General features: G+C 47.9%; 1 protein-coding gene across 1 annotated transcript in view; it reads left to right on the top strand.

Annotated features, from left to right (window-relative positions):
- Positions 1–1,197: 1,197 nt before the first annotated feature.
- Positions 1,198–27,668, top strand: part of Igfbp7 (insulin like growth factor binding protein 7) — a 62,570-nt gene continuing 36,099 nt past the window's right edge. Inside the window, 2 exon segments of the mRNA XM_028854408.2 lie at positions 1,198–1,366; positions 1,369–1,707. Coding sequence (XP_028710241.1) covers positions 1,237–1,366; positions 1,369–1,707 — 469 coding nt within the window. The 5' untranslated portion in view covers positions 1,198–1,236.

Below are 27,668 nucleotides of genomic sequence, written 5' to 3'. Positions count from 1 at the left end.
TGTGCCTCAAACTTTACCTTCTGGGACCAGAGACCCTGATCCCCGGCAACTGCTGTCCGTGTGGACACCGAACTGTTAAATATCCTAAAGAAACAGAAGGACAGTTCTGCGACACGATACCATTATCCCCGCAGATCGAATGGTGGCCCATCCTCTGGAAGGTCTTCTGTGATTTGAATAATAACACCAGCCAGTGACATGGCTCAGTGTGGAAAGGCATGTGCTGACCAGCCTGATGGCCAGATTCCAAGCCCTGGTACCCATACTGTGGACGGAGAAAACCAGCCGCCGCCGCAAGCTATCCTCTAACCTCCACACGTGTGGCATGTGTGCCCACACACATACACACTCAACTCACAAACACACACACACACACACACACACACACACACCAAAAAAAAAAAAAAAAAAAAAAAAAAACGCTTTAAATTTTTAAGGGACTGGAGAGATGGCTCAGCAGTTAAAGAGCACGGGCTGCACTCCCAGGACCTGAGTTCGATTCCCAGCACCTACATGGCAGTTCACAACTGTCTGTAACTCCTCCAGCAACAGGGTATCAGATCTTCCCGCCTCTGCGGGCACCAGGCACACACATATGATATACACAAACATGAAGTCAAAACATTCATGCCCATAAAAATAAAAAATAGATAAATCTAAAACAAAACTTTAAAAAAAAAAAAACTTTAAACTTGACTTGGCATGAGGTAGCACAGGATTTTGTGTGATACGAGAGAGGAGCAAGGTTATTAGGATCCAAAATGAGAAACATGACATCCAAAACTGTGCACACAAAGAGGACACTTCCCTTCGTGGTTTGTCCTTAAAAGCGTAAGCCACAAAGTACTCAGGTTCCCCGGGCCCACGAGAATTGAATGGATTAAACAGCGAGTTCTCATAAAGTCCTAGTTGTTAAAAAGTAAAACTAGCTCGATCTGGAGAGTGAGGACAGGGGCAGGGGGCTGAGCGGGAGCCGGCCTGCCAGCGTGCTGGGCGTGGGACCGGGCCGACCAGGGCTGCGAAGGTGTCCACGGCTGGGGTGGCGGAGGGCAGGAGCGCGGGCGAGCGAGCGGACGGGGCGGGCGGACAGGCGGGCGGGCGGAGCGGGGCGGGCAGCGGGCAGACTCTCCGCCCCGGGGAGGGCTCCCGTGGCTCGCCGGGCGGGGCGGCGGCTTTAAGGGGCGGTGGCGAGGGCCCCCGCCGCTCACTCGCGCGCTCGCGTCCAGCCACCCGGCCATGGAGCGGCCACCGCGCGCCCTGCTGCTCGGCGCCGCCGGACTGCTGCTCCTGCTCCTGCCCCTCTCCTCTTCCTCCTCTTCGGATGCCTGCGGCCCGTGCGTGCCGGCCTCCTGCCCCGCGCTGCCCCGCTGGGCTGCCCGCTGGGCGAGACCCGCGATGCGTGCGGCTGCTGCCCGGTGTGCGCTCGCGGCGAGGGCGAGCCGTGCGGGGGCGGCGCGGCCGGCAGGGGGCACTGCGCGCCGGGCATGGAGTGCGTGAAGAGCCGCAAGAGGCGGAAGGGTAAAGCCGGGGCAGCAGCCGGCGGCCCGGCGACCCTCGCCGTGTGCGTGTGCAAGAGCCGCTACCCGGTGTGCGGCAGCGACGGCACCACCTACCCCAGCGGCTGCCAGCTGCGCGCCGCCAGCCTGCGCGCCGAGAGCCGCGGGGAGAAGGCCATCACCCAGGTCAGCAAGGGCACCTGCGAGCAAGGTGGGCACCAGCGCTTACCCCGCCACTCCCACCCCCTCCCCCGTGCTGCCGAGCGTCCCTGGAGACCCGCGGGAGGGAGGAATTGACGGCTGCCGGGTGTCCCCGAGCCAAGGGAAACGCCTCCCGGCTCTCTTTGGATGGTTTTATTTGGAGTTTCCTGTGTGCGCCAAGAAAGTGAAAAATCGCAGTAACGGGTGTAAATTTAGAAAAGATTTTCCGAGACCTCGGGCTCTTCTATTCTCACAATTCACCCAACTCATAGCTGGCAGGGCGATCCCGGAAAGCTGCTATGCTCTTGAAAACCTTTTCTCGTCATTTTTTTTCCTTTGCTTGGGTGTGTGCAGAGAGGTGGGTAGACGGGGTTCGCAGAGGAATACAAAGTAAGGACTTTAAGGTGGGGTTTACATTAATATTCATGAACAGGCGTTTCCAGTTTTCAAACAGTAACTTAGCTAGACCATTATCCTTGGAGGTAAAAAGAAACACAAACTCTTTGATGTTGTGAGCCCTTTGACCATGTTGGGTTTTTTTTTTCCCCCCTTGGGCTTTGGTTATTTTTTTTTTCTCATAATTTGTCCACAGGATGCAAGTTCAGCAGGAATGCTTTGGACATTGTTTGTCTATTGTATTCCATACTAATCCAAACTTATGAAATGGGAAAAAAATAAAGTCTGAGATTGGGATGAAAAAAAAAAATCAGAAACTTTAACTCTAGTGCCTGAAATAACATTTTTTCCATGAGCAGTCGTTTGGAGGGAAAGTTAGAACCCAGCGCTGGCAGCTGCTGTCCTGGCCCCAGCCAAGGTAGGAGGGGAGGGGAGGAAAATCAGCTGTTGCATTTTGAACACGGTTCAGGCTTTCTCCAGACTTTCCAAGTGCCAGCTCTTTCTTTACAGATTTTTCCCAGAAGTCCATATGCAAACAGGCTGTGTGCCATTCGCCTCAAAGTTCGCTGTTAAAAGCCTTAGATGATGTGACTCACAGTTACCTACTTACGATATTATCACCTCAAGTTTAGAAAAGCACAGCCCAAATATCCCTGTTTCCAACCGAAACAGCCCTTTGTTGCTTTGGCTCTTACATGGGAGTCACATCATGAAGGGAAATGCACATTAAGAGTTCATTCCAAATATTGAGAGTTTCTTATAAACATCCCCAGGGGGAGTGTCCTTCCCGTAGTCTCAGAGTCAAGGTTCTTCGCCTATCAGAACAGACTGGCCTGGTGAGCTCCCAAGGGCTGTTGTTTCCTCATCCGTGCCTAGTTTATTTTGTTGTTTTCCTTAGTGTGTTTCAGTCGTACAAAATGATGGGTTTTGTTATGACATTTTATACATTGTATAAATGTACTTTTATTATATTTAGCCTCATCGTTACCTTCTCATACCCTCTCCTCCTCACTCCTTCCTTCTCCCAAGCTAACCACCTCTATCTTCCTGTCTTTTTTTTTTTAGTGTAAATTTTTATCCTTTTCTCTCTTTCTACTTCCTTCTTTCAACACTCACACAGTATGATGAGGAAATATGATGGGTGAACAGATCTAGCCTGCCTCCCTGCCAGTGACGCCCAATTCTTCAGTCCCTCTCCAGGCTGCAAACTCCTGTAAGGGCACACAGCCTGGCTTTATCTCTGTGCTCAGGAAGATGATGAGAAGTACCATCTCAAATCGGAAACAAATCAGTCTTGCCTCTCTTAGCCTCACACTGACCAGCACAAAGCTGGCTTCTGGGACAAATGATAGAAGCATGCCAGAGAGAGCAGGCGAGGACAGAGAGCTGCCGAAATACCTTCCACAGCAGAGAAGAATGGGTGAATGATGGGGAACCAGATCTCCTTAGATCTCCCTATGTACTCGCGTTGGATCCTGGGTATAGTTTGCCAGAGGCAGACACGAGATGCACAGGATACCGCTTACTTAAGTACCACTTAGTACTGGGTCTTTACAGAGAATAAAAACGGATTTCCTTGCTGGGTGGTGGTGGCGCACACCTTTAATTCCAGCACTTGGGAGGGAGAGGCAGACGGATCTCTGTGAGTTCGAGGCCAGCCTAGGCTACCAAGTGAGTTCCAAGAAAGGCGCAAAGCTACACAGAGAAACCCTGTCTTGAAAAACCACACACACACACACACACACACACACACACACACACACACACACAAATGGATTTCCTCACTTCCTCTAGCCATTTCTCTCCTCAAAAGAAACTTGCGTTGCCTTTTTATTAAGGAGGAGAAGGTGTTTATTACAGAACCCAGGCCCAGTGAAAAAGGCCATCTGCATTCTGTTCCTCTGGTCTCGTTAAACACAGTATTTATTGAGCAGCTAGCCAGCCTCGGCTGGGTGTAGCTAGGGATGCACAGAGTAAATCTGGTCCTGACGACGACGACGACAAAGGAAGTATGTGTACAGGTTACAAACTGCCGAGCCCTTTCCCTGGATCTCAGGAGCACCCCCTGGTGTTGCTTTTCTTCACTGAAATGACCATTTAATGCCTTCTAGAGAGAGCCCGTCCTGCTTGATCCTGTATCTCTGCAGTAGAAGGCAAGGCCATCTGCTGGAAAATCTGTTAGAAGGATAACGAGCTAATAATCCCAAAGCTTGGAGCTGTCACTGTGGACTGAGTGCCGGTAGAATCCACTGAAGTCCCTGGGTAACTAAAAGAGGGAGACTTGACCATTCCCTGTAACAGAAAGAATCAAGACAGAGGTGATGAGGCATGAGATAGAATCATGGTGTTGGGGACACAGAAGATGCTGCTCCTCTGTTCCAGTTCTCAGACCTTTTGTTTACAGCCCTTCAAATCTGAGTTCCTCTGCAACCCATTTAGTTGGGTATCATTTTTTTTTGTCTGATATATCTGGGTACCACTTTCTGTCCCTTCAGAATTTTTGCTTGTGGACCTAGAATGCCACTACATCGGGTCTCACTTATTAGTACTTCCATGGCTAAGTTCTAACTGCCACTCAGGCAATAGGAAGGTCTTCACAGTGGAACTCCATCTGGCCTCTTCCCTCCAGTCTCCTTGTGCTCTCCCCACAGCATATAGTTTCTGTTGTGCCTGCCTTTAGAGATGATGCTGTTGCCTTCTGCCTGGGAAGCCTCCTGCCTACACCCTGCACACACACACACACACACACACACACACACACACACACACACACACACACCACCATCCCTCGGAACTCTTATGACACTTTCTCTGTGAGACCTGACTTTTCCCTGCTCCACCATGCTGTTGTTATTTTCCCAGTACTGTTCATCAACCAATTCTTACGGGATCCTTGCTGTACACTTGCACAAAGGCGTCATAGCTGACAAGCAGCTGTAGAATATGACTCCCTGGATAAGGATGTTAACTCTACCATGAACCACACTAGCTTGGTGCTCTCGTGACCTCTCTGTCCACAGAGTTCCCCACTTGTAGAATGGGATTACAACGATTCCTGTCTCACGGGGTTTTGTGATGGTGAAATCTCATGAAAATTATCTGTAGCAACCACTGGATGAAGATTGGTATTATTGTTCAACCAAAAAGTTAGCTCTGTATGAGAAGAGAGTCATTGATGCCCAAGAGCCCAAGGGGCCCAAATCAGTGCCTGAACGGGTTAATAAATGAATGAATCCTCCAACACTCTTCTGGTCTCAGAGTAAGCAACTTTGAATAAAATAGAAATAATTTCTTACTTGCCGAGTTTAGTGTAAGCTTTAGACAGAAGCAACGCTTTTCCATAGTTGTGTGTAGTGTGGGAGAATGCACAGCAGAGCAATAGAATAGTGGCTAGGGATGCGTGAACCATGTGAGGGAGGGGGCTATGCCAGGAAGCGAAAGACAGCAAAGGGGGGAGCCTGGCCATGGCCTGAGTGAGGAACAAGCGGTGTTGTATAGACCGTCCCCCATCTCACAATACTCCTATAAGCCTCTTTTCCCCAGAGCAGATGGCAGCCTCCGTCTTGTAATGCTTCTCAAACACAGTGGCTGGCTTGCAGTGGGAACTTGGTTTATGTTTGTGAGACAGACAGAGGAGACCCTTAGAGAAGTGCCTTCCTCTGGGAATGTGGGCCGTGGGCTCCCCGCTGTATGCTCTTCCCACCGCCCATCTTGACACAGACTTAGCTTCCTGTCCTCTGCCATGGTGAACTCTAACGCCGTGCTCACGTTACCCCAAATCCTCACATTCTCACGTCATGTCAATGGCTAGAATCGGGTCCAGGAGCTGTGTTGTAAGTAGAAAAAGCTTCAGCGAAGACTCTGACTGTCAGGGATGTATCTTATTTGACAAATTTTAGGACTTTTCTTTAAGGAATTCGCTTTAGACTTATTTTGAGGTTGGTAACGTGTCGTTTAAATGCTGCTGTGAGATTGCTATCCTTGAGTGAACCCATGAACTCCACTGGAAGAGGAGGCGGTCCAACAGTCAGTGAACTTGCTAATGGGCTGGTTTATCTTGAGACCGGACATGTCAATGCAATGCTTTTTGTTAAGCTGACTCTGTCGTGCAAAAAGGACAGGCTTATGCTGAGGAGGGTGTTCAGATTTATGGGAAAGGAGTCAATGATGACGTCTTTGGGGAGTGATATATCCTGACTGAGATAGGGACAAAAAAAATGGCAGTTTGCTGGAGAAGAGGTAGTGTGGGGTTGGAAGGGAGTTAGAAAGAAGAGGACTTAGGATATTATTCAGCATTACAAAAGAAGGAAATCTTGTCACGTGTCACAACATGGATGAACGTGGAAGACATTATGTTAAGGAAGCCATGTTCAAAGAGACAAATACAAGCATGATCTCACTTCTACATAGAAACTTGAAATGTCACACTCATAGGAGCAGAGAAGCAAAAGGTCCTTCACAGAGGCTGAGAGTGAAGTTGGAATAGGAGAAATTGAGGAAGGGGTAGTCAGAGTACACAAAAGACAATAAGAGAAAAAAAAATCTAAGGGCTGTCAATCCCGAGACCCTGACTTGCCAGGCCAGGCTGTGTTTACCTGAGAATGCCCAGCGCACCCTGTGCCTCTGACCTTCGTCTTTACTAAGTGCAATCTCGGGTTGCTTGTTTATCGGCCAGTACTGCCTCCAAATGACAGCCATCCTGTAACTCTCCCTCCTCACTTTCAGATCAGAAAGACAGAGGGAGCGGAGAAAGTTGCCAATAAGAATCCCAACTCAATAATAATGCCTTTCTAGCTTTGCACCTTTATGGGCCTTGTTTGCCCTCGCTGAACATAGACGTGTCTAGAATGGGGAGCGGGTCACTAATTCTTCCTTGTCACGTTATCCTGTCTTAGTCACTAAAGTTTTAAGCTCCTGAAGCAGCTTTAGAAAGGAAATGGGCAACTTGGAGAAAGGGTAAAGGATCCTTTCAGACTCTAAAATTCCTACATTTTCTAAAATTTAGAGAAAAACACTCTAGAGACAAGGTACAGTCTTCATAGTTTGGAAATTGGTGATTAAATGGCAAGTGCCTATTCCACAGTTCCTCAGGGAAATGGCATTTAAAAGCCTGAATTAAATAGCCACGGGCACACTCAAATTATACACCAAGAAGAAACCTGGAACCTGATTACTGTAACATGGTTGTGTCAGAGTTGAGAAAACCTTATCAGAGCTGAGAAATAACCTCAGGAGGGCAGAGTAGGCAGCGCTGACCAATTCCCCCTCCTTCACATTGTTACAGCCCTGAGATGGAATGATGGAGCTGAGCAGGCACACTGACATCCTCAATATGATTTCTATCCTGTCCCTAGAAGGGTCCACTGCGACTTGCCTTCTAGAAGAAACTGCCTTATAAGGTTTTCTTTTGGATAGCTCAGGGATAAAACGCCCTTGGTTAGAATCCAAGGACAGCTGGCCACTCTCATTCTAAAATTTGCCTCCCAGTGGATTAGATTGTGAGCTTCCTTTACCTCCAGCTGCTCCCCATGGGTTCTGACCTCCTCTATGCCTTTAACTGTAGCACAGACATCTTCTAAGTAACCAGTAGAAAGGGAAGACTGGATTACTGTCCACAGAATTGTTAAGCCGGGAGGATCCGTGAATGTGGCTTCCTTCAGAAGTTTATGAGTGACAAGATCAGAAAGTTTTGAAAGTGACGGAGACTTAGGTGTACAGTAGTAATTCATGTGCCGGCTCACTTAAGGTAACAGTAAAGACAGACGTCCCAGGATGTCCTGTACTCTTTATGAGTCAGTTCAGGGTGGAGGCGCTAGAAATGCCCACAGATAATCACCCCCAAGCCTGTTCCGTAGGGGTTTCCCACATCAGTGAAGAGCACCCTACACACATCAATCAACACCCAGGCTCTGATGGAACATGAGAAGGAAGCCGGGGTAGACAGAATGGAGAAAAGGGTGTCAGCTTTTCGTTTGAAATTATCTGTGAAAGAGTTAAATTCATGTTTTATCCCAAGTTCAATTAATGGCAAAAATGATCTGACCCTTTTGAAAAAGCTAATGTGCTGAACTGCTTTCCCCTGGTTCACAGAGGACAGCAAGGCAAGTTTAACTAGCCACAGTTGGAGCTAACAGCAGGCCCCACCCCCCAACAACTCTAAGGGTGCAGAAGGTTACTGGAGGGGTGAGGAGAAAGGGGCGGGGTGGGGGGGGGGGGCCGGGAAGCAGAGCTGTCCAGGAAATCCAGGGAGGAAATCCTGCTGTTCCCAAAAGTAGGCCAGAGTAACACAGAAGTCTTGCCTCTGAAAAATAAGAAAGGTTCAAGCCAGGTAAAGCAGACCTAGTAACCTAGTGTTGACAAAGGCCCATTCATGAGGGATGATGTTACCCCGTGGTTAGGTGCTGATGAGGGCCAAGGCCATCCACATGGACAGGGTCACAGAGCTGGCTACTCTGAAAAGGCACCTGTTAGAACTTCAGGATAATGCAGATAGTGAGTGATGGGACGATTTAGGCTTCCTCCTCCGCGGGATGGTCGTGAAAGTCAGATCACGCACGAACGCATGAAGCGAGACACTGCTGTGCGTACCTGTAGTCCCAGCATGCCTCTGCTCTCCCATCAGTGTTCTCAACTGGAATATTTACTCCACACCTAAGCATGGCGCTAGGTAGTGACACTGTCGTGCATTAATTTGCATTTGTAGATTTTGAAGTCTGTTTGTTGCTGGAGGTGGTGATGTTAGACTCTTGACAAGGTGCAGAAAGAAAATTCGTGGAGGAACTTGAGAACTCAATTAAACATATTCCATTTTGACTCTAGGAGGAGGAAAAAAAAATAGTGCTTTAATGTTCTAGCAGGCATTAAATGGTGCAGTTGATTGTAGTTGCCCTGTTTCTTGTGATGTTTTTCTTGAAGAAGGGACATCTCCAGCTTCTACGGGGTCTTGCTTGCTTTTTTTTTTTTTTTAAGTCAGCGTGTAAAGTGATGAGTTTCATCGCGGTGTGTCTTCCCTTGAATGAGAAACATTCCCAGGCATTTCATTTTGCATCAGCACAAATTAGCAGCCAACGGTCAAGTGGTGGAGTTGGAGGAGCTTTCCATCTGACATCTGTTCTGCTCGCTTCTGGCTCGTCTCCAGGCAAAGATGAAAAACATTTGTCAAGCTATGGATCTCCTGGAACTTTCCAAAGGGACCACACAGAAACGAAGCCTCAGGAATGTGTCAGGGCAGTCCAGGTCTGCAGGACTCCAAGCCTGCTCCTTCTCCATGGGAGTTTTCAGAACTCAGGGATCCAAAGGGGAATTTCAGTCATGGCTTCAGCAATTACATGGCAACCTTGGCCTCCAAAGGACTCCCTCGGGAAACCACCAGCTTTTGATGGAAAAATGAAATGCGTGCTTCTCTCTGAGTGCAGACATCAAGGAGTGGGGTCCTGCAGTGTGGCCCCTTATTAAAGATGCTAAGCCCGGCTGGAGAGGGCAGGCTAGGGCATAGATAAAGATGCTGCCAGATATTTGACAAGCCAGGGCTTCAGAGCCAGAGGCCCCTGTGGACTCAGGTGTGTCTCAGATCAGAGGCTCTGGGTGGAGAGAAGAGTGGATCTAACTTGGCGCTTTGTGTACCACGGAGCCTTTGGTTCACTAGACGGTAACTGGAAGGGCAGGGCAGGGCAGGTCTTTCTAGACCCAGCAAGCGGAGGCAAAGGGAACCTCCCACTCCTTCACTACCACCCAAATGCTCTCTCATCTGCGGCCTCTTCCTTTTCACCCATTCTTCCTGGCCTCTCCTTGCAGGCTGCCCCTTTTTCCTGTCCAGCTGAGCTCAAAGACATGGGCTTCTCCTTCTCTGTCCCCTGCCCTTTGCTAGTTCCAGAGCTGGAGTCGTGTTTTAAGTGGTGAGCTCTGCTCAAGGCACTTACTTAAGTCCCCAGATTCCAGAGCCACGCCTGACATGCCCTCCCCCCCCCCGCCTGCCCTGCCGCCCATAAGAGCACCAGGAAGCCAACCCTTGGCATGCCACATTGGAGAGGCAAGGCGAGAGGCTCAGTATACAACACCCAGAAGTGGGGGGGGGCGGGGAGTTAGCCCTCATTTTCTCAACACCACCCTGAGGAAGTTTTTCAGGTATCTTAGGATCCTCATGCACCCCACCCACGGACTCAAAACGACTGCCTCACTCAGGACCAGGTGGGGGAGACAGCTGTGACTGTGGGTCTGTGTGTATGATGGGACTTCGGGGCTGATGCTAGGCTGTCTCTCCCAGTTGCCTTTACTTCTTGTGGTGTGCTGCAGCAGGCAAGACCTGGAGTGGCGTGTGTGGAGAAATCGAGCACAGAGCTTCAGCTTGTGCGCTCTGGAGTCAGCGCTCTGCTCGGGTCCTTTATGCTCTTCTCTGCTTGTCTGGCACAGACTTCCTCTGTTCGTTTTTTTCTTACCTGAAAAAGCAGGTATTTTTATATCTTCCACTCGAAGGTGTTAGGGAGGTGAGACGGGGAAAGATGTTGACATCCGGTACACAGAGAGATCTTGTGAAACTGCTTCGTTTCCACGTTTAGTGTTACTGGCGTTAGGAAGCCTGAGTGAGTTTCTACGTGCCTTTGAAACAACCACGAAAGGCAGATACAGGGGTGCACACTTGCAGTGTCAACACTTAGCAGGCTGGGGCACGGGGGCTTGGAAGTTCCAAACTGGCTTGGGCTTCCCAGAAGCACCTGTTCTCTAAGATAAAAAAATAAAAAAAAATTTTTTTCCCTATGGTGTGTTGCTGTCCTACTCAAACCAATGCAGATGCAACACTGCTTTATATGCCTCCGGGTTAAATCTGAAGACTTCGTTTAGAGCTACACAAATAATATGTAGGATAATAGTGCTAGAGACAAAGCTCTAGAAATTTCCACCTTGTTCTGCAGGGGTTCTAGGACAAAGAATCCCACCTGCTCTTACGGGATCTCAGATTTCATAGAGAGGGTCTAGTGTGGGCTAGCATGTGTGTTTAGACTCCATGGAGAGGGTCTGGTGTGGGCTAGCATGTGTGTTTAGACTCCACGGAGAGGGTCTGGTGCGGGCTAGCATGTGTTTAGACTCCATGGAGAGGGTCTGGTGCGGGCTAGCATGTGTTTAGACTCCATGGAGAGGGTCTGGTGTGGGCTAGCATGTGTGTTTAGACTCCATGGAGAGGGTCTAGTGTGAGCTAGCATGTGTGTTTAGACTCCATGGAGAGGGTCTGGTGCGGGCTAGCATGTGTTTAGACTCCATGGAGAGGGTCTGGTGCGGGCTAGCATGTGTGTTTAGACTCCATGGAGAGGGTCTGGTGTGGGCTAGCATGTGTGTGTAGACTCCATGGAGAGGGTCTAGTGTGAGCTAGCATGTGTGTTTAGACTCCATGGAGAGGGTCTGGTGCGGGCTAGCATGTGTGTTTAGACTCCATGGAGAGGGTCTAGTGTGGGCTAGCATGTGTGTTTAGACTCCATGGAGAGGGTCTGGTGCGGGCTAGCATGTGTGTTTAGACTCCATGGAGAGGGTCTAGTGTGGGCTAGCATGTGTGTTTAGACTCCATGGAGAGGATCTGGTGCAGGCTAGCATGTGTGTTTAGACTCCATGGAGAGGGTCTGGTGTGGGCTAGCATGTGTGTTTAGACTCCATGGAGAGGGTCTGGTGTGAGCTAGCATGTGAGTTTAGACTCCACGGAGAGGGTCTGGTGCTGGCTAGCGCATGTGCTTAGACCCAGTGGAAAGCATCTTGTGCTGGCTAGCATGTGAGCTTAGACTCCTTGGCTAGCTTGTGTACTGTGCTTTGCAGCACAGAACGCGTCCATCTTCCAGCTCAGCGTCACACATACTGTTTTCTAGTAGCGACCTTTACTAGCTTTAGTCCAGTTTGGGGTTCAGAGGTCATTCAATGCAGTAACCAGTTGGCTATCCCTTCCCTGCATGTTCTTCCAGGATCTTTTCCATAGGAAACACTCACTAATAAATTGTTTGAATCATATTTTTTTAATTGAACTATTGGCTTCATAGAGGACGTTGAATTTAAAAATCACAGTTTGGACACAAAGAGTTCAATCAGTGCTAAGGAGGCACACTCTGAGCATTATCTTTGGCTTTTAGAGTCTCATTGATTAAAAAAAATAATAATATTTCCTTTGCTGCTTGACCCACACATGTAGCCTCAGCTTGGCAGCACCACGTTTGAAAAAGCAAAGCATTCAACTGCAAATGAGCAAATGTAGACTCAGGAGGTGCCCACTTAGGTCGGCGGCCTGTGTGTGAGAGACGAGAACATTACTGTCAAGGGTGAGGTAAAGAGCAAACGAAACGATGGTTTCTTTCTTAGGGGGGGCTAAGGGAAGCACTAGCTTTGCAGACCCAGCCCCTGCGAGCTGAGTGACCATGGCAGAGCTCTGTGACCTCCCACCCGCCATGTACAAGGCCATCTCACCTGCTGGAGTAGCCATCCTTAGCTGGTCTCTGCCTCAGAGGTGCCAGGGTGAGTCACAGAAGGCTCTTCTGAAGCCCTACCCCAAGATTCCAATTTAATTAGTCTGGACTTGAGCTGAACCAAGGACCTCATAAACGCTTCCCAGAGGTGGTTTAATGTCTTTTCCCGGGCCTGGGACTATTACTGTTTCAAAGTGATTTCCAATGACTTTAAAGGACCCTCATTCTTAAGAGAAATCCTCATATGGTGGAGCAGCATTTGCTTCATTTGCCCAGAATCAGAGTTTTACAACTAAAGGACTTTTCAGGAACCATGTCCATCATAGCAAATGAAAGCTCTTGAAACACATGATGGCCTCTCATGTTACAGGCAACTTGGGGCTTGCCTCTGTCTTAATTCCTGGCTAGTTCAATGCTCTTGCCTGTTTGGACAAAGTGGAAATGTGTTTGCCTCTGTCAGTACCACAGTACTTGAGAATTCACCTCCACCTACGTGATCCAGCCTGTGGGTTGTCTCTTGAGAGCATGCATTCCTTGAGCCTTGTGTTTTCATCTGCTTTGCTCACCGTTGACTCCCCAGCCTCTCACAGCCTTGCGATGTGGTAGGTGCTGAAGAAGCGAATGAATGAATGAATGGTGGTGGGTTTTTCAGGTGCCCCGTTAGAAAGAGGAACCTTCGTCACCTCTCTGGAACCTCTAAGAGGGTGAGGTAGCTCCGCTCAGCTTATAAGTCCCTCAGCCTAGAGAAGAGTCTCTGGTTGCCCCAGCTGAGATTCTCCCGATTGGCATGTTCTCAGTATGTTCCTTAACATACGGTTGACCTCACCAGGTGGCTGTGGGGATTGCCTGAGTTAATGTATTTTGAATGTTCAGCCATGTTAGGACAGCATTTAGCCTCCTGAAAAGGTCATCCAGTCTCCCTTCCCCTTCAACTGGACGACAGCAACACAAATACAGTATGTGGTCGTTGTTTACAGTACTTGTGTCCTATTAGGTTGCTGCAAGCCCAGAGTTGGTGAATCCTAACTGGGGGTAATACAGATGGACCCTGGCAACCTCGTTTTGTGTGTGTTTCTGTTAAAGGCTGCTGTGTGTGTAAGGGTTTGATTTAGGGTTACAAGTAAGTGTCTGCAGATGTAAAGCCTGTAAGGGAGGTTATTTGGAAATGACCATCTCAGCAGCAAGCTGTAGGGACCTTGCAAGCCCTTTGAAGGCAGAACGCATGTGTGACTTGGGCTTCCTTTCTATATCTCACCATAATATAGTAGTGGGCGTAGAGCAGATATGTGAGGAATCATTTGAGGGCTGGCTCTTGATCCAACACATTCTGTCTCTGACTTTGCTGTCCCCATAGCAAGCTGGATTTTGTCCTGACCCTTGATTTTCTGACCCTTAACTCCCCACAAATAGAATTTCCACTCTTTTTTCATAGGGCAGCATGAAGGTTATAAGGGAGATTTCCCCCCCCCAACACACACCCATTTTTTCTTCCTTCCTTCCTTTCTACCAGCTAGTGGAAAATGAGTCCCCTTATTCCCACCAAGTGCTTGCTTTTTATATATGTTGTGTTGTGTACCAAAGGAAAATTTATGTCACAAGAAAGATACTGATGTCTCTGTAAGGATCCTGCAAAACTGATGTCTGTCCTGATTGGATGGGAGGTGCAGAAAGGCGGAATAGACAGTAAGACCCAAAGTAAGGTAGCCCCTGTGCAAGCCAAGTCAATAAAAACACACAGACATGAAGGATGGACACACATACATACATTCCTGTACACTTTATTCCTAATCACCAGAAGCATATTTCCTGGGAGTAAAAAAATGAACAAGGGAACAGTCACACTTGTAACCTATACACAGAATGTACAAATACATTATAATTTGATTACATACTATAGGAGCTTATAAGTGATATAACTGCATTGTTACATGGTATATAAATGAATTTGTTATTGCTTCACCTGAAGTGACATATGGGGATGGAGATGAATCTTGTTTGTTTTAATTGAACTAACAATATTAATAGAAAAGAATCTTTAAAATTGTGTTTATGGATGGCTCAGAGCATAAATGCACTAACTGCTCTTCCAGAGGACCCAGATGTGATTCTTAGCACTCACGTAGGAGCTCACAAACATCTCTAACTCCAGTTCCAGGTGCTCTGACACCCTCTTCTGGCCTCTGCAGGCACCAGGCATGCAGATAGTGCATGGACATACATGCAATCAAAACACCCCTACACATAAGAATCATTTTTTTTTTTTAATTTTCAGTCAAAGTCGTGTACTTAAATACCTTGAGAAATGCTAGGGAAAATGAGCAGTAAGTTTATCTCTCTCTATCTAGTTCCTTTGCCAAAGAATAAAAGGAGAGTTTTGAACAGGTGCAGTGACTTGCTGGGACATTGAGAGTGCTGTCTTCCTGTCTGTCTACAACAACCCGGTATCAAGTGGTTGACCCTGTGGACAAACCAGGATGGATTTAGAGTCTATATTTATAAATACTTGTTTGTTAACATCTGCCGCCACCGCTGCAGAGCTTCTACGTGTCCGGGGAATATAGGCAAATTTCATTTCATTTTTACTAACGATGTTTTTGTTATAAAAAAAAAAAAAAAAAAAAAACCAAAAACCCAGCAACCAACGTTGCCCCAGCACTCATAAACCTGTGGCAGGAAGATCATGAGTCAGCCTAGGAAGACTGTATCTGAAAAAAAAAAAATAATAATAACCAAAGGGACTAGAAATCTGAGGGCTTCGCTAAAGTCAAAGACAGTCCTTGTCCTTGGAGCTGTCCTTGAGTCCTTAACAGAGGCCGAGGGGTCTCGTTCCTCCTTTTCCTCTGAAGCTTCAGGCTCGCCCAGTCAGCAGCCTTAGTCCTCTGTAAAGCCATTATTCCTGCTAATAATATTGCTGACAGGATGCTTACAGCTCGGAGAAGGCTGCCTGTGGTTTCCGGCAGAATTTTTCACATTTTCAAGTGAGAGATAACAACACAGTGGGATTTATGAGAATTTCCGTGTAGGTGAATCTGTGTTATCGTCCTTTTAATCCTCAGAAGAAGGCTGTGGTACGGTATGGCCTGTGCATTATAAAGTAGGCCACCATGATGTAGTGCATCTGAATGCCCAAGCAGAGCTCCTGTTACCAGGAAATAGATGCAGCTAAACTAAAAATTCAGATGAGTTGGTGTGAATACAGGTATACACACACACACACACACACACACACACACACACACACATCCATCACACTCAGTCCCAAACCGGCCACACCTGAGTGCCAGAGCCTATTGAAAGTGGTAGATGTTTCTCCATTCATTACAGCTTGCCTGCCTGCCATCTTACTTTATGGCAAGGTCTTGGTATACAGCCCAGGCCGGTGGCACTCATGATCCTCCGCTTCAGCCTCCAGAGTTCTGGGATTGCAGGTGTGAGCCCCCCCACACTCTTGGCTTTGTTTATAGTTCTTAATCTATTCATCCTGGCTTTAGTTCTTACTGTGTGTTTCCTGCTCATCTCCACAGTCTCCAGTAACTGATTATTACTAGCACAAGAAAGTCCTTATGCCTGTGCTTATTCTGTAAGTTCATATATGTGCTTTTCAAGAAAAATATCCAGGCCAGGCGGTGGTGGTGCACACCTTTAATCCCAGCACTCGGGAGGCAGAGCCAGGCGGATCTCTGTGAGTTCGAGGCCAGCCTGGGCTACCAAGTGAGTTCCAGGAAAGGCGCAAAGCTACACAGAGAAACCCTGTCTCAAAAAACCAAAAAAAAAAAAAAAAAAAAATATCCAGAGAATCAACAGATATCCTTGAATACATTAAAATAACTTAAAGTATTCAGGTTTGGGCAGTGGCATTATCTGATATAGTGTGCTAAAATCATCCCCAAATCCCTGTGATCAGCTTGGCTAATTCCAGGTGTAGCAACTCCCAAAGTGTGCATACTGCCTGGATCTGTTTGCTTTGTGAAATAAAATAACCAATGTGTCATTTCACTTCCCAAGGGGTGTGGGGTGGGGGAAACAAAGTAAAACAAATTAGAAGAGGTAATCAGATAAATCGCCGTGTTTTCTAAAAATAACACCTAGCCACTGAACAGCATAAGCCTGTGGACAAATTGCTTTTCAATCCGCTTGAATAAAACCGAGTCCTCTGGGGAGATTTCACCATTGTGTGCATGCATTTCACAGAATAAGAGTGTGGCCCCGTGAGCCCTGAAAGCCGGCATACCTTTGTCCTGAGAACTGCAGTGCTGAGCTTAGACAAACCAGAGAAGGCGGTCCCCAGCAGTTTCTGTCGGAAATGGGACACTTCTTTCACACTGATGAGTTCTTGCGTAAACAGGGCGCTGAAACTATGCATGGCGACTTTCTGGATTCATTGTGTGACTGTGGAGTTTTTGTTTGTAAAAACTGTCAGGTCTGCCTTTCTGCTTTTTGTCCATTCGTTAATTTGCACGTGCCCTCTTCCAACCCCTCTCTTCAGATTATATCGATAATGCTACAGAACCGTTAACTCCTGCCTCTGATGGCCATGACCAGGGTTATAAAAATGAATGAAATGCTGACTCCGAAACCTCGAGACGGTAAAGCCCTCTGTGAATGCAAGATTATATTCCTTTTGACTCTGCCAGTGACGGTAGCAAGGACTCTCGTTGCATAGCCGATTACTTAGTCACCGGGTGAGCACGTGTGTCACACGTTTGCTTTTAAGGAGGCCACCCTACATGTATCTGGGCCCCTTTCTCTTCAGTTACTCACAAGCAGAGTCCAGGGACTGCTACGTTCTCACGTTATCTTGGACCAACCAGCTAGTAAGGAAACCTGCCGCCAGCTTCTACAGAGTAAAATATAAAGTCGCTTACACTTGGTGTCTACTTGAGATCATCCGGTTCTTCCCGCCAGTCAGTAGGTAATGAAGAGTGAGCAGCCTTGCCTTCTAGAAGCTTGAGTTGCACGTTGACCTGGAAAGGTGTGAGGGTGGCAACTCTCGAGTTACCCATCAGTCACTTTCATGAGCACAAGGGAGCATCTTGTCACCCTGCCAAACACTATAGGAACTAAGAAGGACCCTGCTTAGTTCTCATTCTCTTAACTGAATGGTCCTCAGTTCAGAGTGGGACTGCTTCCTGAGTTCCACGCCACACCATAGCTCAGGGCTCTAGAACGATCTGCAGGGGGTCTCCGCTAATTGGGGACATAGCAGCAGCAGAGTGTCTCCATCTCCCTGAACTCGGTCTCCGTGGCAGAACAGATGGAGCCACCAGAACCGGGAGACGGAGATGGGAGTTGTTTAATGGATACAGAGCTCCAGGTTTGCCAGATGAAAGGAATTCTGAAGATGGCTTGCAGAACAGTGTGAGTGGATCGACGATCCTCAGCTCGTGGGGAGTCACGTGCTGCTAGAACCACATCACAAAGTGAAAATACAGTCCGTCAAAATGCATTGAATACACATAACCAATTACATCGTAACATAGGAGCACACACACTTGCTCTGGCCAGTGTTCGTTCCCCTTGCGGTTGAGTGGCCAACTGATCACTGAGGCTCATCACTGGTACCCAACATCTCGAGAATGTCTCACCCTCAGAGTGCTAGCCTGGGAAAGATAAACCCTCAAAATCTCACATACGGCTTCCACTGAAGGTTACCACTTTTGTGCCATGGTCACCTTTTAAGCTCGTAGATTGAGCCATCATGAGTGGTGACCAACTATACTTTACTGAACTGTACACAACGGTTGAGATGGAGTTGGGTGTGTGGCTCAGTTGCACAGCACTTCGCTAGCATGTGTGACGTTTCCTGGTTCCGTCCTTGGCACTGGAAGAGCTAAGATGCTAATGTTTAGTGTCGCATGTGTTTTTACCATAGCTTTAAAGAAAAATTAAGTAAAAATACAGAACCGCTCGCTATCAAAAACCATAGGTGACAAGCGAGCCCTGCAAATGCCACCGTGCAAGCGGGTGGGAACCTGTGCCCCCAGACCTTGGGAAGTCAGCAGCCATGAGGGCGGATGCAGGGAAGGGAGGAGTCACGTGATGACATCTCGGCTCACAGAAGTCCCAGCTGATGCTCCCTGGGACAGCCACACCCGGGTAGGTACCAGGGACCCAGGGGAGGTGCGGAAGGGGCTGCAGGCTCCTGGACCGCTCACCTACAAAGAGCTGCTTCGAACGAACGTGAACAGGCAGTTCAGAACTCAGGACGATCCAGAGACAACAGGGGCAGATAAAAGTTGGGGAGGGAAACAAAACCAGGAAGCTACATAAAGAAGGTCATTAGGGCGTTCTCACCGAACGAGAAAGTTCAAAATGGCGCTCCGAGGCGTTGCAGAAAGGAATCGTGGGCGGCTGCTCCTCGGAAACGTGTATGGATTTTACGTCAAAATAAGCACGGAGTAAGATCACAATCGAGTCTCACGCTGGAAAGAACAGAGAGGGCTGGGGGGTGGAGCTCGGTTGTGGGCGCCTGCGTGGCGTGTGGATGGCCTGGTTTGAATCCCCAGCACTGGGGAAAAAAACTCTGAGAGGGTCAGGCAGCACCATCTCTAAAAACATATCTGAAGAACGCGTCTCCGAACCTAAAAACTGTAGCTCTGTTTTATAAAATGAGCTAAAAGACTTTTTTTTTTTTTTTTTTTGGCTTTTCGAGACAGGGTTTCTCTGTGTAGCTTTGCGCCTTTCCTGGAACTCACTTGGTAGCCCAGGCTGGCCTCGAACTCACAGAGATCCGCCTGCCTCTGCCTCCCGAGTGCTGGGATTAAAGGTGTGCGCCACCACCGCCCGGCGAGACAGTTTAAAATAAGAATTAGAAGAACTCGAAATTGAAGTGAACATCTCATCGTTAGAAATAAAAGACATATTTCTGAAATAGAAAGCAAAGTCAAAAGAAACACAAGAGCAAATAGAAGCCCCTTAAAAACAGCAGGGCGGGTGAACTGAGGAGGTGGTGCAGAGGGTAAGAGCCCTCGGGCTGTGCAAAGCATAAAGATCTGAGTTTGAATCCCTCGCTTCCTTGTGAAAACGCCAGGCATGGCCACATATGCCTGTAACACTGGCACTGGAGACACAGGCAGATCCCAAGAACTCACTAGCCAGGCAGTCTATCCAAGATGACGAGCCTCGGGGTCAATGAGAGACCCTGCCTCCAGGGGATAAGGCTGAGATCTATAGAGGGGGGCAACTAACACAGACGGCCGGTAGTGAAGCACGTGACGATCCGCTCGACCTCCCACAGAGTCCCCACGTGCAATGAGAAGAACAGTCCCCAGCCACGCTGCCCCTTCAGCTTGACCTAGTTTTACCAGACTCCTCTCCCTGCTGGGAAATGTGTGAGAAAATGAGCATCCTCATAACTATTACCAGGGCTGTGCATTGCCCGAGTAATCTAGGGATACCTGTTAGATGTTCTCGTGCCCTCGGACCCAGCAGTCTCAGAATGGGGGAACCCATCATAACCCATCATACAGAAACAAGAGCATCGGGATGTACATAAAGGAGTGGGGGAGACTCGTAGTTAACACGCAGAAGGAAACCCGTCCAGGCTTCTCGTAGGCGAATGAATCCATGCCGTGGAACATGGTACAGTTAGAAGACCATGAAGTCGATCTGTTCATAATGATCTGCAAAGACACACTTTGATACATCAACTTCTCAGTGGATAGGGGAGACCTGCAAGGTAATAGTATGGCTTTATTTTTTCATTTTAAAAAGGAAATGAAAAACTACACACAATGAATATAGGTTTCTTGAGGCAGGTTTATTGTAGGATGAAAGAGGACAGTTTACTGTGTCTTCGCATGCTTGTGGTGTCTTTTGAATTGTTAGCCTAAGCATGAACTCTTGCGTTTTTCTAATGCCAGTGAAAACATTTGAAAAGAATAATGTTTCCCCCAGGTAATGTAAACGCTGCTGTAAATTTAAAGGAAATTTCTCTAGCTTTTAGAAACGTTTATTCTTATGATGTATGTGTGTAGCCACAGATGCGCCACTACACGCATGTGTGGGAGGCAGAGCACACCTTGTGGAATCAGTTCTCTCCTTCTACCTTTGAGTGAGCTCCAGGGATCCAACTCAGGCGGCCCGGCTTGTGTGGCAAGCGCCTCTTTTGCTTGCTAAGCCATTTTGACAGCCGCCTACCTTCTCTTAATTAGCAAAAATGTAATTGAAATTGCAGTTGGACTCATAGATCAGACAAGAGAGTCCACATGTGGCGGGCGTCTCTTCTGGATATAAGCAGAGCGCTCCCAGATCACAGTCTGGGCCTATGGTGATGTATAAAGGAAAATTATAAAGCACCCTTTGGGACTTGGAAGGCTAACTCTCAGGGAGGGCTTCTTACCATCACTGAGTCCTCGGGCTGCTACGTGCTCCCATTTCCTTTCGTTTCACGGGTAGCAACAAAGAATCAGAGAGGATTCAAGGCCCCAAATGGACTTCTTCAATCCCTACTTCAGCCTTCCCATTTAACCAGTTAAAAACAGAGTGTCCCCTAGGTTCAATCCCTAACAACACAAAGAACAAAAAAATACAAAAACAAAAACGCAGACCACCAAGTCCCACTTAGCCTGCCTATCAAGTGTCCCCTCTGACACTTGGCTTTCTCCTCTGCCCGACACACCCCCACACCGCTGGCTGGGTTGGTTTGGCATGCATTACCTGTGCATCCAAAGTCTGCTGGGTGCAAATGACTTACATAAAGTCCCAGGCATGATCTAATTCATCAATGTCAAAGGACCAGGAGGGCAAAAATGATTTGATTACAACCCCAGAGTAGAAGCATTTCTGAGCCAGAACAAAAACTCTGCCCGATCCTTCATCCTGTGTTGGAGACCTAGAGTCACCACAGCTCTCTCTTTCTGAATAGAGGACTCTAGTTCTGTTTCAGAAGTCAGGGTTCCAAGGCCAGTGAGATGGCTCAGCTGGTAAAGGTGGCCCCCAAACCTGACCACCTGAGTTTGAGCCCCAAGACCCCCATGGTGGAAGAAGAGAAACAACTTCTCCTGCAAATTGTCCTCTGACCTCCATGTGGATGCTGTGCCATGCATGTGCCCATACACACACACATACATGCATGCACACCTAAACACGTGATAAATTCATAAATATGTCAAAATTAGTCAGGATCCCATAGGCTCTAGAATTATTATGGTTTGAATCAGAAATGTAAAGTGGGCTCATGTGGTTGAACACCAGATTCCTAATGGGTGGCACCATTTGGGGTAGCCGTGAGACCTTTAGGGTAGGAGGCGAGGCTGGAAGGAGCTAACTGGGGAAGGATTTTGCAGGTTATAGCCTGCCACCCTCCCAACCGAAACGCTCTTGTTTTTCCTGCCTGCTAAGGTGGCCACAAGCGGTGTTCCAAACCGTCACTGCCACAGAGGAGTCTTTCCAACTGCCGTGCCTCTCTGGCCGTGAGCCCGAGAACGTTCTTCCTCCCTTAAGATGCTTCTGTGAAGCACTTATCACAACAGTGAGAAAAGTAACCAGTATCTCGGGTAAGAGGATTTTTTTTTTTCACATACATTCACAACCGAAACCCTGGCCACCACCAGGAACCCCATGACTGCAGCTTCCGCTTGAACGTAGGCTCAGTGAGAGTCCCTGGGTGGTAGTTAATGCTTCCATCACCAAATGGATTTTGCTCAGGGTCCAAGCGTTACTGTCTCGATTGGAGGGTCACACCACACACGAAGAAGGATGTGACTAATAATGTGACTTTAGAGCCGGACAAGTCCAGACAGCTTCTGGTAAACATTTAAACAAAGGTCAGGAATGTTTTCCTTTGTGAGGGGAAAATATGTGGTCTATGGTGTGGAGTGGGAGGAGTGGAGCAGGATAGATCCAAACATCAGTTTCCTCCGCTCCGTGATCTCTAAGCATTTCAGCATCAGTCATGTTTAATGCCGCCTGCCCCCTTCCCCCACCCCAGGCTTTAGGCCATAACTCAATACAAGCCAGAAGAGAAGAGGGATACATCTGTGACACATGGGCAATTCCAAAGTGATGACTAGGCAGGTTTAACCTTGACAACATTGGAGGCAGTTTTCCACCATGCAGCCAGAACATTCTAGAAAGGATCCACCCAAGGCCCCACTTTAAAATACCCAAGTTAGGATCCTTACTTCCTGTACTGACAAAAGGGGGAAGCTCTGTAGAGGAAGCGGTTGTTGACTCCTGGGAAACAGTGAAGTGGACCATATGGCATCCCTTGGCATCATTCTTCACCCACCTGGGAGACTCTGGAAGCACCAAACAAGGCCATGATGAGGGATTGAAGAGTAGGCAGTTGACACTGACCTCCCTTTGACGGGGAAGGAATGCAGCATGTAATGCTGTAATGAAAAGTGCATTATTGGCAGGACCTATCCACCTGTCTTTCAGGGCTTCCCTTACCATCCTCCACTTTGCCTCCCCATGCTTTCCCGGCCCAGTGTGTGTTGTAGGGAAAGCGCTGTGGGTAAGACTGGAGCTGTCCCTGGTCAGTTATAAATAGCATATGAAAAGAAAATTTCACAGAGGAAGCTCCCTCTAAACAGCCAGGCAGGGGTGGGGCTGGGAGATAAGTTTTGCTATAAACTTTAGTACGGTGGCCTCCGTGGTTGCAGCCATCGCCCATACAGGGGGGTAGAGTGGCTAGGATGCGGGAGATGGTGACCGTGGGGAAGTGATTTCGCCTTATCCCCCATCCTCATGTCCCCAGTTCCATCTTATCCGTTATGTTACTCAGTCTTCTGCCACCATAGCAGACACCGGGGAGAGCCCCTAAGCAGAAAAGGTCGTTTTCATTCCCGCTTGGGGAGGTTTCCATCCGTCCGTCCATGACTTGGAGCCCGTGGTGAGCCATCATGGCAGGGAATGTGACCTAGAGGGAAACCACTCACCTCATGACTCCAATGTGGTGGGGAGGGGGAGACACAAACTGGGAGCTGGAGCAGTAGATCACACCCAACTGTGACTCAAATTCAGAGGGGCACTCTGATACTCTGTTCTGCTGCAAGGACTCCTGCATACGTGTGGTGCACATAGACTCACACAAGTGCAAACACACACACACACACACACACACACACACACACACAAACAAATAAGTAAATAAATAAACATTTTTTAAGAAAGAGAGTAGGTGAAAATGAAGGGTTTTGGGGTTACATTACATCCTTATCAGACACACACCCAGTGACCCAAAGGTCTCCAGTTAAGCTCCACCTTAAAGGTTTCCACAATCTCCCACAGCAGTATGAGCTGGGACCACACATTTAACACGCTGGCTCTGAGGGGCCCCTCAGTCCCTATAGACTGTATTTAAATGGCAGCGTCTCCCACGTCTCCCATTTAAATACAGTCTCTTTTGAAAAGTTGGTCATCAGGAAGACATCCCCGGGAGGCTGGTGCTTCCCCCATTGTACAGAAGAGAAGCTGATCTGGTGGTTCTTTCATTCTTACAGCTAGGAAGTAGTTCAGATGCCCGCCAAGCCTTTGGTCAGCTCTGAGGGGATGGGAAGGCCATGTCAAAGAGCCATGACTCAGATAACTATGGGAATCATGGCAAGATGCAAATTCTAGCGTCAAAGCCATTCTGGAATCCTGGCCCTGGTGCTGAAGCTCCGTGACTCTGTGACAGTTACTTAACCTTGTGGAGTCTCAGCGTCCTGTCTGTAAATACACCTCACTGAGTGTCGTGAGAATCAGCAGGGACATGGGATGCAAGAGCATGGACTTTGCCTGGCATATCGTAAGTTTATTAAATGGGGTAGGGGCAGTATTTGTCGTGGCAGGAGTAGTTTTTACTGAGTGTCGCAGAAAAGGCACCATCAGAGGTCAGCAGCAGGGACTCAGCTGGACAGAAGTCACCTGGAAAGAGATCACGTAGAACTGAGCTTGCCACTTGTCTTCCCATTTACTCTGTTTTGGTTTGGATTTTAATATTTCCCTAGCAAAGAAACTGGGCAAGTCCCTTCTCTTTGCATGTATTTTCTGTTAAGCTGCTGAAGGCTGGGGGTTCGGCACAGAATTCATCTGCAGCCCGTTCCCAGTGCTTGCACAGGCCTTCCAGTGCCCGGGTGCTTATTCTGTCAATCACTGGACTTCTTTCAAGTCTGCCTACCCTGAAGAACCTCCGCTAAGGAGAGCTGTGTTAATGTGTAACAGGGCGATAAGCAAAGCACTGCTCTCTTTATTACCTTTTTTCCCTCCATGTCTGTTCAGTCGGAAAGCTGAAAATGGTTCTATTTGCATCTCATCAAGCTATGTTGAAAGGCGGAGGAGAAAAGGTTTCTGCTAATGAAGAACATGGGACGTTTTAGCAACACAAGCCACAATGAATCACCTGCAATTTGTTTTGCTTTTTTTTTTTTTTTTTTTGAAAGAAATCACAGAACAGTGCAAACCTGCATAGAGAGGTGATGGTATTGAACAAGCAGCAAAGGGTCCTCAGTGTTAACGTTTGTAGATGGAAGGAACGCACCTCACTGTAAAAGGCCTCAAGGTCAGTTTGGGGTTTTTTTTTTTCCCACCTAAATGGAAAGCCTCAAGCAGCATCAATGGAAACCCACATTCAGGATACGCTTGCAAGCATGAGCATCTGCAGTCGAAAGCACTGAGTTGGTCCACAAACATCTGGGGCCCCATGGGCGGGAGCCAGCTCTGTCTGTGGGGTACTTCCCAGGTCAGCCGGGCTGGATGGCGGAACTGGTCTTTTGAACAGAGTGACCGGAACTTTCCACTGCTGAGGGAAACTCCCAGATACCATCCAAGTGCATTTCTGAAATGCCTGACTGTATCAGGGGCCCTGTGGGCTGTGGGTTAACCAGCCCTCCCCGGACAAGGTCAGTGTTAAAAAAAAACAAAGCTCAAAGGAACGTGGTACAGTTGTTTAAAAAGAAAGAAAGAAAGACCCTTGAGTGAGAACACGCATTCATATCACTGGCTCCTCAGAGGCGCCCTGTGAAAGGTGAGGAGGCGATATCAGGATGCAGTTCTTAGACGTTAGAACTGGAGGAAGTGTGTTGAAGGCTGAGGGGAGGAGATGGATCTTGTGCCACTTTTCTGTCGGCTACAAGCAGTCTCTTTGCGTGTTCGTTAACGCATAGAGGCAGAGCTTTTGGTTGTCTAAAAAGTGTCACAACATAATGGTTAGGAGCCTGGGTTCCAGGACCCCTGCTGCCTAGTTTTAGTTATTGTCACCATGGTTATTCTTATTGTTAAGACAGAATTTCATAAATCCCAGGCTGGCTTTGAACTCACTATGTAGCCAAGGATAATGCTGAACTTCAGGCCTCCTGCCTTTTGCCAGAGTGCCGGGATTTCAGACCTGTGTCACCACGCCTGGCAACACGATCATTCCCCTCCGCGTTCAGTCATCTGTCACTGAGGCCTAATTCCACAGAGAATTCACCTTCAGGCTGTGTCTCAGCGTTTGCGGTGGGCCATGCATTCCGGAGTCAGTCTTAGGTAAGGTCCCTGGCTTTTTAATGTGCTTGCCCTGAAGAACCTCCGACGAGAGGGGGCTGTTTGAATGTGTCCCGTGGCCGAGTAAGAGCATTTTTAATCATGATCGTGTCTGAGTCTACCCTGTTTCTTCTGTTTAAACACAGAATGACAAGGTTAGAAAATCGTTTCAATCCTGTTGACCTTAAATAAATCATTTTCCAATACCAGTGGAAAAAAACTGATCTTAAACTGTTAAATAATAACTCCTCTTTGGCATCAACCCATCTTTGATTGGGTTTTTCTTGAAATTGTGAATAAAATGTCTGTTTAATCTTGGTATTTCCATCTGAAGAAAGTAAAAATCAAGACTGCATCCGAGACCGAGCACCTGCATTCATCATGAGCGTTCTGCACTGACCAGATACCTGACAGGAAGCGACTTCAGAGACTAGGGTTTGTTTCCAGCTTGCAACTCTGAGGGGACAGAGCCCATCATGGTGGGGAACCCAGAGAGGCAGAAGTGTGACTCAGCTTGTCACACTGCGGCCAGCAGGAAGTACAAAGCAGATAGAAAGTGAGGTGGGGCTGGAAAACTCAAGGCCCACCCACATCAGCCCGTGTCTTCCAGAAAGGCTTCAGCCCCTGAAGGTTCCACAGCCTTCCCAAACAGCAGCCCCAGCTGCTAGAGCACACTAGCCTGTGAGGGACGTGTCACATTCGAAGTGAAACAAACAGCATCATTTCAGGTATAGAAGGTACTTCACAGATGTCTTCTCCAGGCTGCCAAGCCTTAAGCTTTTTAACCTGTGTTACTTTTTGTGTGCCTGACATCATCCTCCAGACCAGGGATTCTCAACCTTCCTAATGCTGTGACCCTTTAATGCAGTTCCCCCATGTTGTGGTGACCCCCCCTAATCATAAAATTATTTTCATTGCTACTTCACAGCTGTAATTTTGATACTGTTATGAATCACAATGTAAAAATCTGTTTTCCAGTGGTCTTAGGTGACCCATGTGAAAGCGTTGTTTGATCCCCAAAGGGGTCACCACCCACAGGTTGAGAACACTGCAGCTTGTCCTGTCCATTCTTCATCTTGTTTTTTGTTTGTTTGGTTTGGATTCTTGAGATAAGATCTCTGTCTTAGGGTTTACATGGCTGTGCAAAGACACTATGACCATGGCAACTCTTATTAAGGAAGACATTTAATTGAGGTGGTGGCTTAAAATTCAGAAGTTTGGTCCATTGTCATCATGGCGGGACATGGCGGGCAGACATGGTACTGGAAGTAGCTGAGAGTCCCTATATCTTGCAGGCAGCAGGAAATCAACTGAGTCACTGAACGGTGTCCTGAGCATAGGAAACCTCAAAGCCCACCCCCACGGTGACACATTTCCTCCATCAAGGCCATAGCCATTCCAACAAAGTCCCACCTCCTAATAGTGCCCCTCCCTATGAGTTTATGGGAGCCAATTACATTCAAACTACCACATACTCCATATGTTTATAGTTTATATGCTGACGACCTTGAACTCCTAGTCCTTTTACCTAGGGATTGTAGGCATGTGCGACCTCACTCAGCCTATTCTTAAACTCTTGCACAGGATCTGGTGCTACAAGACCAGTCAGATCAGTATAGAAACAGATTGAGCCTATCTATGAGATGGCAGGATTCTTTGTACAACCTCACTGATGTCAGGGAGGTTTCAT

The sequence above is a fragment of the Peromyscus leucopus genome, chromosome 10, assembly GCF_004664715.2.
Source record: "Peromyscus leucopus breed LL Stock chromosome 10, UCI_PerLeu_2.1, whole genome shotgun sequence".
NCBI classification, from domain to species: Eukaryota; Metazoa; Chordata; class Mammalia; order Rodentia; family Cricetidae; genus Peromyscus; species Peromyscus leucopus.
Note: the sequence above shows the minus strand (reverse complement) of the source record. Positions and strands in the feature narration are given on the sequence as shown.